At 41.0% G+C, this 15,393-nt stretch overlaps 1 protein-coding gene across 1 annotated transcript; it reads left to right on the top strand.

The window, feature by feature from the left end:
• The first annotated feature begins 9,352 nt into the window (after window positions 1-9,352).
• LOC133814230 (uncharacterized) lies at window positions 9,353-10,347 on the top strand. Its single transcript, XM_062247220.1, has 2 exons — window positions 9,353-9,977; window positions 10,052-10,347. The coding sequence occupies exons 1-2, from the start codon at window positions 9,353-9,355 to the stop codon at window positions 10,345-10,347; spliced, it is 921 nt and encodes a 306-aa protein (XP_062103204.1).
• The last annotated feature ends 5,046 nt before the right edge of the window (window positions 10,348-15,393 follow it).

The following is a 15,393-nucleotide window of genomic DNA, read 5'->3' as shown; positions in this document are numbered from 1 at the left end:
TCGGAGTCCATAGCACCTACACAGTTGCAATCAAGGTTTAGCATGGTGCTAACAAACTTAGAAGATATATAAAAAAAATACAAGTGGAGAGAAACCTAACTGGAACATAAACCCACCTCGAGTTAAGTCGAGATTGAGGCTGGAGTATCTTATAAGACAATAGTTTTGAACTCATAACCTTGGAGAAATAACCGAGGACGAGAAAAAGTAACTAAAAAATAAGATATAACTAAACCGTTTGCATTACACACCATACAAGTACTTTCGGGTTCATGGTTAAAGTAATATCCGACCTTGACGAATAATGAGATCGGAAGCGAATAATTCGAGCAAACTGTGCATGAATGCATTGAGCCTCGAGCCTAAGTCCAAATTATGTTTGTGCGAATAAACAAGCATACGCGATTCTTTAATATAAAATGTGCAAAATATCTCGAATAGAGAAATGTAAAGCATATATATTAAAACAAAAGAAAAATAAATTGTATCAGCCCTATGGGCATAAATTAAAACAATTAAAAAAATAAAGGGACGCAGCCCCGAGATGAGATTCAAGAAGGAGCAGTCTCCTTAGCCTTCTCAGCACCAGCAGCACTAGACTCTCCAGGACGAATAGCATGACTATCCTTCTGAGCAGCCTCCCGAGCAATCTCCTCCGCCTCAAGTCGAGCATTCCACTGATCTATGAGCTTCGCCTCAAGAGGACCTAGGAAGCTGGTATCGAGGTCAGCATTGTTAGCCCAGATCTTGTACATGGCTTGATCGACTGCTTTGTCTTTCTTCTCTTTAAACTCGTTAAGGAGGCAGGCCTTTTCATTTTCGATTATCTCGAAAGTGGCAGCTTTCTCCTCCTCGAGCTTGGCATTAGCTTTCTCCAGCTCTGCAAGACGAGCCTTCACCTTTTCAAGCTTTGTCTTCGAGTCCTTGAGTTCATCAGTCGTTTTAAGCTGGAGATCCCTCGACTCCTGGGCCAGAGACATGCTCGTATGCACCTCATTGGTCAGCTTATAATTAAGCTGTGCCGAGACGACGTGGGCCTGAAACACAAAGAGATTGAATTAGAACATAAGCCAAGACATAAGCAATTAAAGGTAAGTTACGAAAATTACCATAGCAGTAAGTTCAATACTCTTATCATAAAGAGTATTGCAGTCTCGGGCCTTATTCACAAACTCCCAGTGATCAGCGTCGAATCCTGAAAGACTCTGATCCACCCGAGAAAGGATATCCGAACCAATTACAGCTCCGTGGGCCCCAGCGGTACTATAAAGCACGAACTCATCAACATGAGGTCGGGCCGGCGGTAGGAGTGACTTGGAGGTTGAGGGTTTCTTCGGGGGTTGGCTAAGTGTTGGAAGAGTTGGGGCTGGAGGAAGCGTGGCAGGTGCGGTCGAGACAGATGCGTCGACCTGGGCATTCGGGTCCTCGGCTATGCTCACAGTAGTTGGAGCCGGTGGGGTCTTCTCAGTGCGCTTGGGGATTTTAGAGAATCGGTCAAACCTCCGCGAGCCTCTCGGGCGCTTACTCTTTTGAGCTCCCTCGCCGCTGAAGAGCACGGCGTCAAGGTCGGAGTCCATAGCACCTACACAGTTGCAATCAAGGTTTAGCATGGTGCTAACAAACTTAGAAGATATATAAAAAAAATACAAGTGGAGAGAAACCTAACTGGAACATAAACCCACCTCGAGTTAAGTCGAGATTGAGGCTGGAGTATCTTATAAGACAATAGTTTTGAACTCATAACCTTGGAGAAATAACCGAGGACGAGAAAAAGTAACTAAAAAATAAGATATAACTAAACCGTTTGCATTACACACCATACAAGTACTTTCGGGTTCATGGTTAAAGTAATATCCGACCTTGACGAATAATGAGATCGGAAGCGAATAATTCGAGCAAACTGTGCATGAATGCATTGAGCCTCGAGCCTAAGTCCAAATTATGTTTGTGCGAATAAACAAGCATACGCGATTCTTTAATATAAAATGTGCAAAATATCTCGAATAGAGAAATGTAAAGCATATATATTAAAACAAAAGAAAAATAAATTGTATCAGCCCTATGGGCATAAATTAAAACAATTAAAAAAATAAAGGGACGCAGCCCCGAGATGAGATTCAAGAAGGAGCAGTCTCCTTAGCCTTCTCAGCACCAGCAGCACTAGACTCTCCAGGACGAATAGCATGACTATCCTTCTGAGCAGCCTCCCGAGCAATCTCCTCCGCCTCAAGTCGAGCATTCCACTGATCTATGAGCTTCGCCTCAAGAGGACCTAGGAAGCTGGTATCGAGGTCAGCATTGTTAGCCCAGATCTTGTACATGGCTTGATCGACTGCTTTGTCTTTCTTCTCTTTAAACTCGTTAAGGAGGCAGGCCTTTTCATTTTCGATTATCTCGAAAGTGGCAGCTTTCTCCTCCTCGAGCTTGGCATTAGCTTTCTCCAGCTCTGCAAGACGAGCCTTCACCTTTTCAAGCTTTGTCTTCGAGTCCTTGAGTTCATCAGTCGTTTTAAGCTGGAGATCCCTCGACTCCTGGGCCAGAGACATGCTCGTATGCACCTCATTGGTCAGCTTATAATTAAGCTGTGCCGAGACGACGTGGGCCTGAAACACAAAGAGATTGAATTAGAACATAAGCCAAGACATAAGCAATTAAAGGTAAGTTACGAAAATTACCATAGCAGTAAGTTCAATACTCTTATCATAAAGAGTATTGCAGTCTCGGGCCTTATTCACAAACTCCCAGTGATCAGCGTCGAATCCTGAAAGACTCTGATCCACCCGAGAAAGGATATCCGAACCAATTACAGCTCCGTGGGCCCCAGCGGTACTATAAAGCACGAACTCATCAACATGAGGTCGGGCCGGCGGTAGGAGTGACTTGGAGGTTGAGGGTTTCTTCGGGGGTTGGCTAAGTGTTGGAAGAGTTGGGGCTGGAGGAAGCGTGGCAGGTGCGGTCGAGACAGATGCGTCGACCTGGGCATTCGGGTCCTCGGCTATGCTCACAGTAGTTGGAGCCGGTGGGGTCTTCTCAGTGCGCTTGGGGATTTTAGAGAATCGGTCAAACCTCCACGAGCCTCTCGGGCGCTTACTCTTTTGAGCTCCCTCGCCGCTGAAGAGCACGGCGTCAAGGTCGGAGTCCATAGCACCTACACAGTTGCAATCAAGGTATAGCATGGTGCTAACAAACTTAGAAGATATATAAAAAAAATACAAGTGGAGAGAAACCTAACTGGAACATAAACCCACCTCGAGTTAAGTCGAGATTGAGGCTGGAGTATCTTATAAGACAATAGTTTTGAACTCATAACCTTGGAGAAATAACCGAGGACGAGAAAAAGTAACTAAAAAATAAGATATAACTAAACCGTTTGCATTACACACCATACAAGTACTTTCGGGTTCATGGTTAAAGTAATATCCGACCTTGACGAATAATGAGATCGGAAGCGAATAATTCGAGCAAACTGTGCATGAATGCATTGAGCCTCGAGCCTAAGTCCAAATTATGTTTGTGCGAATAAACAAGCATACGCGATTCTTTAATATAAAATGTGCAAAATATCTCGAATAGAGAAATGTAAAGCATATATATTAAAACAAAAGAAAAATAAATTGTATCAGCCCTATGGGCATAAATTAAAACAATTAAAAAAATAAAGGGACGCAGCCCCGAGATGAGATTCAAGAAGGAGCAGTCTCCTTAGCCTTCTCAGCACCAGCAGCACTAGACTCTCCAGGACGAATAGCATGACTATCCTTCTGAGCAGCCTCCCGAGCAATCTCCTCCGCCTCAAGTCGAGCATTCCACTGATCTATGAGCTTTGCCTCAAGAGGACCTAGGAAGCTGGTATCGAGGTCAGCATTGTTAGCCCAGATCTTGTACATGGCTTGATCGACTGCTTTGTCTTTCTTCTCTTTAAACTCGTTAAGGAGGCAGGCCTTTTCATTTTCGATTATCTCGAAAGTGGCAGCTTTCTCCTCCTCGAGCTTGGCATTAGCTTTCTCCAGCTCTGCAAGGCGAGCCTTCACCTTTTCAAGCTTTGTCTTCGAGTCCTTGAGTTCATCAGTCGTTTTAAGCTGGAGATCCCTCGACTCCTGGGCCAGAGACATGCTCGTATGCACCTCATTGGTCAGCTTATAATTAAGCTGTGCCGAGACGACGTGGGCCTGAAACACAAAGAGATTGAATTAGAACATAAGCCAAGACATAAGCAATTAAAGGTAAGTTACGAAAATTACCATAGCAGTAAGTTCAATACTCTTATCATAAAGAGTATTGCAGTCTCGGGCCTTATTCACAAACTCCCAGTGATCAGCGTCGAATCCTGAAAGACTCTGATCCACCCGAGAAAGGATATCCGAACCAATTACAGCTCCGTGGGCCCCAGCGGTACTATAAAGCACGAACTCATCAACATGAGGTCGGGCCGGCGGTAGGAGTGACTTGGAGGTTGAGGGTTTCTTCGGGGGTTGGCTAAGTGTTGGAAGAGTTGGGGCTGGAGGAAGCGTGGCAGGTGCGGTCGAGACAGATGCGTCGACCTGGGCATTCGGGTCCTCGGCTATGCTCACAGTAGTTGGAGCCGGTGGGGTCTTCTCAGTGCGCTTGGGGATTTTAGAGAATCGGTCAAACCTCCGCGAGCCTCTCGGGCGCTTACTCTTTTGAGCTCCCTCGCCGCTGAAGAGCACGGCGTCAAGGTCGGAGTCCATAGCACCTGCACAGTTGCAATCAAGGTTTAGCATGGTGCTAACAAACTTAGAAGATATATAAAAAAAAGACAAGTGGAGAGAAACCTAACTGGAACTCTCCTCCGAGCTTGAACTCGGAGACCATGAAATTCCCCCATCTTCAGTAGAGGCGGGGGGAGTACCTTCCCTATATGTGGACGTCAACCTCGAAAGGTCCCTATAGTCATTGGTCCCATATTGGACGGCTATTCCGTTCCATACCTCGTTCAGGCTGTACACAGTGTCATACTTCCCGAGCCAGCTATCAAACCTATGAACTCGTTCATCTACCTAAGTCCACATATAGAAATGGTCCCTATTGTCCTCGCATAATACTAACCTATCGGGTTTGTGTTTTAATAGGGTGGGGGACCACACTTTCGAGCTTAGGATGACTGTACCTTGATCATCCGAGCCCGAGCTCGAGGCTTCATCGTTGGCCTCGTTCCCTGCTGCGGGCTCCATCGGCGAACTGGAGGCCGGGTCCTCACCTCTCTCCTTGGAGGGAGGATGCCTGTTGGCAAAGGCACGAGCTCCCAATGGTCATATTTTTTGTTGGACCAGTCTGAGGTGGACTGGCCATCTCCCAAGAGCCCACAAGCTCGGAGCTTACCTTCATGCAAAAGGTATGAGAGGGACCTCCTGTCGTAAGGGAGTTGGAGTAGAGTCTCTCTATGCTCCTTCATCACGTCAGTAGGAGTGGGACGATGATAGTTGGCTGGAAAATAAAACACATTTCAACTAAGTATGAGCCTATAGACAAAAGTTCGAGCACAAAGATAAAGGAGGTTGGGGTACTTACGAATCCGTCTGAATGAATAATATCGAGATGGAGATAGGCCATCCGTCCAGAAGAAGGCCTTCTTAAAATCAGGAGGATGATTGGGAAGATCCTCAAACATTTTTTTCTCCTTCGGGTAGCTCGAAAGGTAATAGAAGCCGTCTCCTCCCCGAGCTCGGGAGGGATTGCTTTTCAAACAGAAAAGATACAGGATCTCTTCTGGCGTCGGTCCTTCCCACTTCAGCTCGTGGTATATCGACTTCTGGGCAGACAGAACCCTATATGAATTAGTATTGAACTGGAATGGAGCCAACCCAATGAAGTCCTTGAAGAAAGACTTCAAAGGCAGTATCGCTCCTGTCTTCATATGCTCCTGGCTCCAAGTCACATACCTCAGCTTGTTGTCAGGATTTCCGTCTCCTGGAGCGTGGCAGCTTCGCTCATGGCAGGTAGGGGCCCGACACCTTAACGAGCCTGACAATCTTATACCGTGAAAGGCCAAGATGTCGTTTATCTGACCTAGCGAGGTAACCGAGCTCCAATAATGCTCGGCCTCGAAAAATTCCCTCCTCGGCTGCGAGGTAGAGGGCTCCCCCATCAGTGAGAATTGAAGATCTCATGGGTTATACGCGATTGTCACTTTTAACCTAGGATCAAGGGGGATCGGCCTGGGCCCTGAATCAGATTCCGGATAAAGAGCCTCTCGAAGGATTCTTCTCTTCTTTTCTATGACCTCGACGATTTGACGACGATAGTGAGCTCGTGTTTCTTCTTGCTCGCAAGCTAGCTCGTGTTCACGAATCAAGCGCTGGTTCCGGGCAAACAACGATTCCGGGCTCGGAGTCTTTGGCGAATACGGGATGGCAAGCAGCGACCCCCACCGTCTTTCCAGATTCTGTGACATCTAACGAGAAAGAAAAAATGGTGAGGGCCGGGCATGCAAGAAATCAAGAATAGCGAGCTCGGTGAAACAAGCTCGGAAGTGCGTGGGTACGAGACAAGCTCGATCCTGGAAACTCGATTAAGGGTCACGACGTGTATTCCATGAAAAAAGAGGTGGGAAGTGGGTCTAATTTTTTAGAATCCCGAAATATCAGGGAAAAAGGTGGCGGTTGTTCAAAAATGGTATTCTTGGGTGTCGTGCATTCTTTAAAACCAAGATTCCAATATCTTGGTGTGCAAGATACGTCTTTTAAATTTTGAAAACCCAGAAAAAAGAGACCATGTTTGGGTTTGTTCTACATATAAACTGGATTTAGAACCAGTAATGGGAAAACCTAAACCTAAATACCTATTGGTCAAAGCGTCCTAGTATATCAAACTACAAAGTGAACCAGTGCATTCCCAGGAACTAAAATACAGCAAAGCCAGAAACTGATAATATATATATATCAAATACTTACGCAATGAAGATAACGATTGTAGAGAAATCGTTGATTGAAGAAGAGGCTGCAAGTATAATCCCACGGTCTCGAGCAAGCTGGCGGTCTTTTGCTTCTTTGGCTGGGAAAACATGCAAAAGCAAGAGTTTTCTGGGATATCCTCTGGTTTTTCTTTCTCTTTTCTTTTTTCCTCTGATGAACGTAAAAGTAAAATGAGGAAGATGACTAGAGCCTTATATATAGACGATCAGAGGTGGAAAAAGGGGGTTGATCCGGGCCATTTGTCAGGATCCTTATCAAATCTGACAGTCAGGGACAAATGACAAGATGGCGCCAAAAAGGTGGCAGGCGAACGATCGTGGGCAGGTTTCCAAGGTACTCGAGTACCTTGGGTGAGCAATACCCAACTGGCACGTGTCCATACCCGAACATGTGTGACAGTGCAGTTCTCGAAAAAAGTAGTTCAAAAGTTTCCTTCTCATAGGATTCGAACAAATACTTTTGAGGGGGCAAAATGTTACACCCATATTTCGAGCCTTGAGAATTGTGATCTCGAAAGCTGGATTTTTCAGGTGTGAGCTCGCAATATATAGAATACATGTTCGCAACCTAGGCGTCGAACCTTCAAAATAGATGGCAACCTCGAAATGGCGGTCTCAAAGCCTTGCAAGCTCGGAAGACAGAACGTCGTGATACGTTCATTGTCGTGTGACCTCGGATCCAGTGGCCAGAGCTTGGCTTAAGTGTGAGCTCGGTGTTTCATTCTAAGTTGCTTTTGAGAAAATAATACAACTCGAAAGTCACTCAGAGACCTGGGGTGGTACGACGCTGACGATGTTGATTGCTGACTTCGAACATCTTAGTAAGTCACTTGGAGAGACGCAATCTACATTTATTGTTGTAACTTCCATATAATAAGGGGATATTTATTAGTCAGTTATACGCCCCCTGGTCTTCAGGGGATGTTTCCTTGTATATAGGGGTTACAGGCTTTTAAAGCCATTAAATTTATTAATGTAAAAGATAACTTCCCAGAGACGTGTGGGATAGTATTCTGAGACTTCCTCTATAAATAGAGAAGTCATGCACCTTTGTAAAGGATCGAAATTTTATGATCTTGAGAGAACCTCTTGAGAATTTATTCTTGAAGAATTTTCAGAGATTTCCAAAGTCTTAATAAAAAGGACTCGTGGACTAGGCAGAGTTAACTGCTGAACCACGTAAAAACTCTCTTTGTTTTACTGTATTTCTTCTAGCCATAATTCATTACTGTTTACGTGCTCTACATTTTAAGTTGACGAAAAACGGCGTCAACAAGTGCATTAATTAAAGATTTCATTTACAATCTTTCCGAATTTATTAGAAATTTGTTGTTATGGGAATTTTACACCTTAATAGTGATAATAATAAATTTACTATGCGGTTTGATTTGATGAATAAATAAAACCAAAAGAAAAAGAATCATAATGCGCTGTGTACAATTTTTTTTTGGAAGAAAAATATCTCCCTAAAAATTCATCTTATGTCAAAAGCGTTCCTAAAATAATTATTTTATTACAAATAAATAAAAGAAAAGAAAAAAATATATATAGAACAAGAAATTACTCAAAAACTATGTAACCCGGAATTGATTGAGAAAAAAAAATCTTTTTTATGGTGAAGTAGTTGTTATTAAATTAAAGTAATGTTAAACAATATTTATGTTTGATTAGCCAAAATGAATGGAATGTAATATAAAGCAATCCGTTTTCATTTATTTTTTTGTTTGGTTAAAATTAAAAAAAAAATTGTAATGTCAGTTCCACAGAATGAGTTTTACCATCTTGCCCTTATAATATTTATTTTATTATTAACTTTATAATTATTTCTTAAATTTGTATAACTCTTATATATAAAAAGTGTGTAGATCATGAAAATTTTTGGTTTTATAGGTTTTTTTATTTATTTTTCGTTAACTTTAATGAAATATTCTTATATTTAACAGAATATTCTTATATTTAACGGTAGATATTAAATATGACTTAAACTTAAATAAAAATAAATAATTAATTAATTAAATTTTTTTAAATATGATATTGTTAATAATATAAGTTTTATTAATATGTAAGGGTAGTTTAGTCTTTTAGCCTCTCATTATTTTGGCTATATATTTTGTTGCTCTTATACTTTTATTTTCATCTCTTTTGATATAATGAAAACTTAGCCTCCCTTTTGATTCATTCTCTCTCAAATCTCATTTTGTTTATTTTGCAAAATTATCATAGTATTAGAGAAATGTTCTACAGTATCCTCGACTTGGTTGCGCTAGGATTACAATCTGGTATCAGTGGAGTTCGAGGCAACGACCCGATTTTTTTTTTTTTAGGAATTTGGCTCTGTCTTTGGTTTTGATTTTGAGGTTTTCGCACCAATCTTGGTGATTTCGCACTTTGTTCTGTTTATTTGGATTTCGATTATTCGTCATGGCTGGCGTAAAAGATGATTCACTTCAGTCCATTAATGTGCAATTGAATTGGCAAAATTATTCGCATTGGCATTATGTTATGAAAAACTTTCTAAAAGGGAAACGTATGTGGGGTTATGTTTCTGGAACTTCCACGAAATCGAAGGACGATAAGGATGAGAGCTTTGTAGAACAGTTGGATCTTTGGGATGCCAACAATTCGAAAATCATCACTTGGATCAACAACTCAGTTCAACAATCAATCGGTATCCAATTGACGAAATATGAGACGGCGAAGGAAGTTTGGGAGCACTTGGAAAGGCTGTATACACAGTCTAATTTCGCAAAGCAGTATCAGTTGGAGATTGACATTCGGGCCCTTCAACAGAATAGCATGAACGTTCAGGAATTTTATTCTGCTATGTCTAATTTGTGGGATCAGCTTGCTTTGACTGAATCAGCGGAGTTACGTGCATTTGCCCCTTACATTGCTCGGAGAGACGCACAACGTCTGGTTCAGTTTTTGATGGCTCTTCGAGATGAGTTTGAAGGTCTTCGTGGAACAATCCTGCATCGCATTCCTCTTCCGTCGGTTGATTTGGTGGTTAATGAGTTGTTAGCAGAAGAGATTCGCTTGAAGTCTTGTGTTGATAAAGGGGAGGGGGGGGGGGGGCGGAAAAGGGGATTCTTCCTTCTCTGAATCCCTCTGTCTTTGCAGTTCCTCATCGGCCAGCCTCCAACAATCAACACAAGACTCAAGCCAATGTTGGCTACGACGAATGCAGTTTTTGCAAGCAAAAGGGACACTGGAAGGCTCAATGTCCCAAACTGTTGAACAGGGCGCAATCACCGAATCAGTCTCCTCACTGGAAATCTGGCAACCAACCTCATCGACCTCTTCACTCTATGTCTTCGAACATGGAAGCTATTGTTCCACCTGCAGATTCTGGAAGCACTCCTAGTACCTCGATTGATACACTCACAGAGCAGTTTCAGAAGTTCATTGCCTTGTAGCCACACACCATGTCAGCCTCCTCACACATAGGTTTGCCTTCTAGTAGTACAGTAGGTATATCTTCCTCTATATGGGTCCTTGATTCTGGAGCTTCACATCATATGTCACCTAATTCCAATACCTTCTTGTCCATTAAATCAGCACCCTCTGTATCTGTCATGACCGCTGATGGCACTCCCATGCCATTAGCAGGGATTGGCTCGATTTGCACTCCAAAAATGTCATTCTCTGATGTATATCATATTCCAAATCTTACTTTGAATCTTTTTTCTGTTGGTCAATTATGTGACTATGGTTTCTCAGTTATTTTCTCTAATTCTTGTTGTTATGTGCAGGATCCTCATTCCAAGAAGCTGATTGGAACAGGCCGTAGGCAGGGGGGGCTTTACATTTTAGATGAGTTGAGAGTTCCTGATGGTGTAGCTTCTAGTGTCGATTTGTCTTCATTTCATTTAAGTTCGTCTTCGTCTAGTTTTTATTTATGGCATTCTCATCTTGGGCATGTGTCTAGTTCACGTTTAAAGTACTTAGCTTCCACAGGAGCATTAGGAAATTTACAAACCCATGATATTTCAAATTGTTGTGGTTGCAAATTGGCAAAATTTTCTGCTTTACCTTTTTATAAGAATGTTTCTGTTTCTCTTGCACCTTTTGATTTGATTCACTCTGATGTGTGGGGGCCATCACTCGTTCTAACAAAAGGTGGATCATGTTACTATGTCTCTTTTATTGATGATTATACTTGTTTTTGTTGGGTCTATCTTATGAAACATCGTTCTGATTTCCTCACGATTTATCATATGTTTCGTGCTTTTGTTAAAACTCAACATAATGCTGTTATCAATTGTTTTCGATGTGATCTGGGTGGTGAATATACCTCCAATCGTTTATCTGAATTGCTTGCTTTAGATGGTACCTTACATCAAACCTCTTGTACCGATACACCAATGCAAAATGGGGTTGCCAAAAGAAAACACAGACACATTGTTGAAACTGCTCATTCTCTCTTATTGTCTGCTTATGTTCCTAGTGAGTTCTGGGGGGAAGCCATTCTGACTGCAGTTCATTCAATCAATAGAATCTGTCATCTATCACTTCAGGTCTGTCTCCCTTTGAAAAAATTTATGGTCACGCTCCTGATTATTCTTCATTGAGAGTCTTTGGTTCCACATGTTTTGTTCTCCGTCCTCATGTTGAACATAGTAATCTTACTTCTTGTTCCGCTCTTTGTGTATTTCTTGGTTATGGTGAAGGTCAAAAAGGATATCGATGTTATGATCCTGTTAGTCAAAAACTCTATGTTTCTCGTCATGTTGTGTTTCTTGAGCATATACCTTTCTACTCTATGCCATCGGACACCCCCAATCTACACAAATCTGATCTCACTCGTATTGATCCATTTGATTCTTATATTGTTGATACACTTAACTCTGCAGATGTCGGTTCTCAGCCTGTCGAAGTCCCTTCTGTCCCTACTACTGCCCAAGATGCTTCTGAGATTGTGAATCCTGCTCCTCCTCCTCGCTACCCTCAAAGAATTCGTAAGTCCACACAGTTACCTGATTTTGTCTACTCCACTTATTCTGATTCTTTCTCTTCTTTTTTGACTTATATTCACCAACTCTCTAAGCCTTCTTCCTATAAAGAGGCTATTCTTGACCCTCTTTGGCAGCAGGCAATGGTTGAAGAACTCTCTGCGTTGTACAAGACAAGTACCTGGGATATTGTTCCTCTTCCTGTGGGGAAGCGTGCTATTGGTTCCCATTGGGTTTACAAGATCAAGACTATGTCTGATGGGTCAGTAGAGCGGTACAAAGCTCGTTTGGATGCTAAAGGCTTTGCTCAGGAGTATGGGATGGATTATGAGGAAACTTTCGCTCCAGTTTCCAAACATACCACTATTCGTACTCTCATTGCTGTTGCGTCTACTCAACAGTGGTCCATTTCTCAAATGGACATTAAAAACGCCTTCTTGAATGAGACTCTTCAAGAAGAAGTTTACATGGTTCCTCCACCAGGTGTTCCTCATAATTCAGGAGAAGTTTGCAGATTAAAGAAGGCTCTTTATGGGCTTAAACAAGCTCCCCGAGCCTGGTTTGAAAAATTCTCCATCGTGATTACTTCTCTCGGCTTCCACCCCAGTGCACATGATTCAGCTCTCTTTATTAGGTGTACTTCTTCTGGCCGCACTTTACTCCCTTTATATGTTGATGATATGATTATCACCGGTGATGATGCGAATGGGATAACAGAGTTGAAAACGTGCTTGAATCGTAAATTTGAGGGATAGAAGTAGCCTACCCTCCTCGTGGCTATCTTCTTTCTCAATCTAAGTACGTTGCTGATATTCTCGATCAGGCTCATCTCTCTGATGCTCGCACTGTTGATACCCCTCTTGAGCTTAATGCCAGGTACTCTTCATCTGATGGTGTTGCCTTGTCAGAATCCTCTCTATATCGCACTCTGGTTGGTAGCTTAGTGTACCTTACTATCACCAAGCCATACATCGCTTATGCAGTTCACATTGTCAGTCAGTTTGTTACATCTCCCACTACCGTTCATTGGGCAGCTGTGCTTCGTATTCTTCGATATCTTCGGGGAACTCAATTTCAGAGTCTGCTTTTTTCATCGACGCCTACTTTAGAGTTACGTGCCTACTCAGATGCAAATTGGGGTGGTGATTGTACTGATCGCAAATCTACCACTAGTTTTTGTATATTTTTGGGAGATTCTCTTATTTCTTGGAAGAGTAAAAAATAGACTGTTGTCTCTCGGTCGTCTACAGAAGTAGAATATTGTGCCATGGCCTCCACTACCGCTGAAATTGTTTGGTTGCGTTGGTTACTTGTTGATATGGGTGTTATTCTCTCAGATCCCACTCTGATGCATTGTGACAATGTTAGTGCTATTCAGATTACTCGCAACTCCGTTTTTTATGAGCGCACGAAACATATTGAGATAGATTGTCATCTTACTCGTCACCACTATCAGAATGAGACCATCACTTTACCATTTGTCACTTCCGCTATGCAGATTGCCGACTTGTTTACGAAGGCTCATACTATTTCTCGTTTTTGTTTCTTAGTTAGCAAACTCTCGATGCTTTCCGCAAATGCATCGTGAGTTTGAGGGGGATGTTAATAATATAAGTCTTATTAATATGTAAGGGTAGTTTAGTCTTTTAGCCTCTCATTATTTTGGCTATATATTTTTTTGCTCTTGTACTCTTATTTTCATCTCTTTTGATATAATAAAAACCTAGCCTCACTACAACAAAAAGGTTTTTTACAAGCGGAAATATTACCGGCGGAGAAAGTCCGCCGGTAATAATACCATCTTTACCAGCGGAAAACGAAGTCCGCCGGCATTAATCCGTTTTTTATTTTTATTTTTTTAAATTATTTAATTATTACCGGCGGGAAACCTATTATTACTGGCGGACAAACCGCCGGTAATAATCAGAATTTATTACCACAACAAAAGTGCCGCTCAATTAATATTTCGATTATTACCGGCGGGCTCAACCGGTAATAATAATTAAATATAACTGTTATATATTATTGCCGGCGGAATTATTATTGTCGGCGGACCTCTGCCGGCAATAATAATCTATATATTTCTGCAACCCGATTCCCCTCCCCCTTTTCCTTCTCAATTTTTTTTTTCTTCCGATTCTCTCCTGCATCCGCCAAGTGCTCTCTGCCCGTGGTGTTTTCCGGCGTTCCAGAAGCTATTCCGGTGGCCGGCAATTGCAATAGCGAAGGGGGTACGTCTATATATTGTTTTGTTATAGTTTTATATAAAGAAAATGATTATGTTATTGTTTATATAAAAAAAACTCCATTTTCTTTTATTGGTTTTTTTTTAGCCATTCGGATTCCTCTCTGCCCATCTCAGTGGACTCCGCTCTTCCTAAGTTTTTTCTGGCGTTCGGCGATTCCGGTGACCGGCAGTTAATGTTAGTAATGTTATTGTTTGTTGACCCAGATTTTTGTCAACTGACACGGAGTCAGAATATGCTTGATATGAATTAATATGTTGAGAAGAACGTAATGACAAAATATAAATAAGACACGATATTTTTATAGTGGTTCGACCCCAGGATCTGGTAATAACCTACGCCCACTTAGGCTGTTATTGATGTGAAAATCAAAGGAGTGATCAAAGAACTAGGGTTCAATGAGTTTCACCAACCTCTGAAGAACAATACAATATTTTAGATAGAATTATACTAGTATCAAGTAATTCGAAAGCCAAAAGTCCATTCCTTGAGCTCTCTTTCTCTATTTATAGGCTCAAGGGGGATTACATGAATTAGTTGCCGATATTCTCTCCTAAATAACCGGATATCCAGTAAATTGTGTGAGTTAAATTCAGGATCTACAAATATCTTTACAGTAATATTACATCGTATGCGGAACTATCGACCAGACTGGTCACAGGTATGATTGGGCTGCTTACTGCTTCTAATACGTCTTCTGGTCGATACACTAGCAGAGTTCCTCCAGGTGTCAGCCACGTGTCCAGGGATCACTTGCCACGTCATCAATGCCAATTTTTTGGATAACATTGTTATATTAGTAATATATGTTATTTTATAATAATATTGTTAGGTTATTAGGTTAATATGTTAGTAATATTGTTAATGTAAATCTATACAAAAAAAAATGATTATATAGTAATATATGTTATTTTATAATAATATTTTGTTTGATAGATTGATAATATATTGTTTTTTTTTATTGTTAAGTTGTTAGAATATTAAAATATTGTTAGATATTATTAATGGATAATTTTTTATTATTGTTAAATTGTTATTATATTGTTAGAATGTTATAATGTATTTTTGTTATAGTTTAATTAAAATTATTTTAATATTGTGAAGTTTAGATTTTAATAAATTTGTTATTAATTATTAAAAAAATAGTTTAATGGTAGAGAAATAAAATACTAATAAATAATATAATAAATATTAAATTATAGAAAAAAAGTTATTTTAATAACTTAGATAGTAATTGATATGAGAATAATAAAAATTAAATAAT

Source organism: Humulus lupulus, chromosome 2 (assembly GCF_963169125.1).
Source record: "Humulus lupulus chromosome 2, drHumLupu1.1, whole genome shotgun sequence".
Taxonomy (NCBI): Eukaryota; Viridiplantae; Streptophyta; class Magnoliopsida; order Rosales; family Cannabaceae; genus Humulus; species Humulus lupulus.
The sequence above is the reverse complement of the archived record's forward strand: the minus strand, read 5'-3'. Positions and strand labels throughout refer to the sequence as shown.

Bases quoted from the DNA above. Each gene is read 5' to 3' on its own strand.
- LOC133814230 (XM_062247220.1), top strand. From the start codon at position 9,353: ATGGCTGGCGTAAAAGATGATTCACTTCAGTCCATTAATGTGCAATTG. The intron at 9,978-10,051 runs GTGTTGATAAAG...CTGTCTTTGCAG, and splicing joins AGAGATTCGCTTGAAGTCTT to TTCCTCATCGGCCAGCCTCC.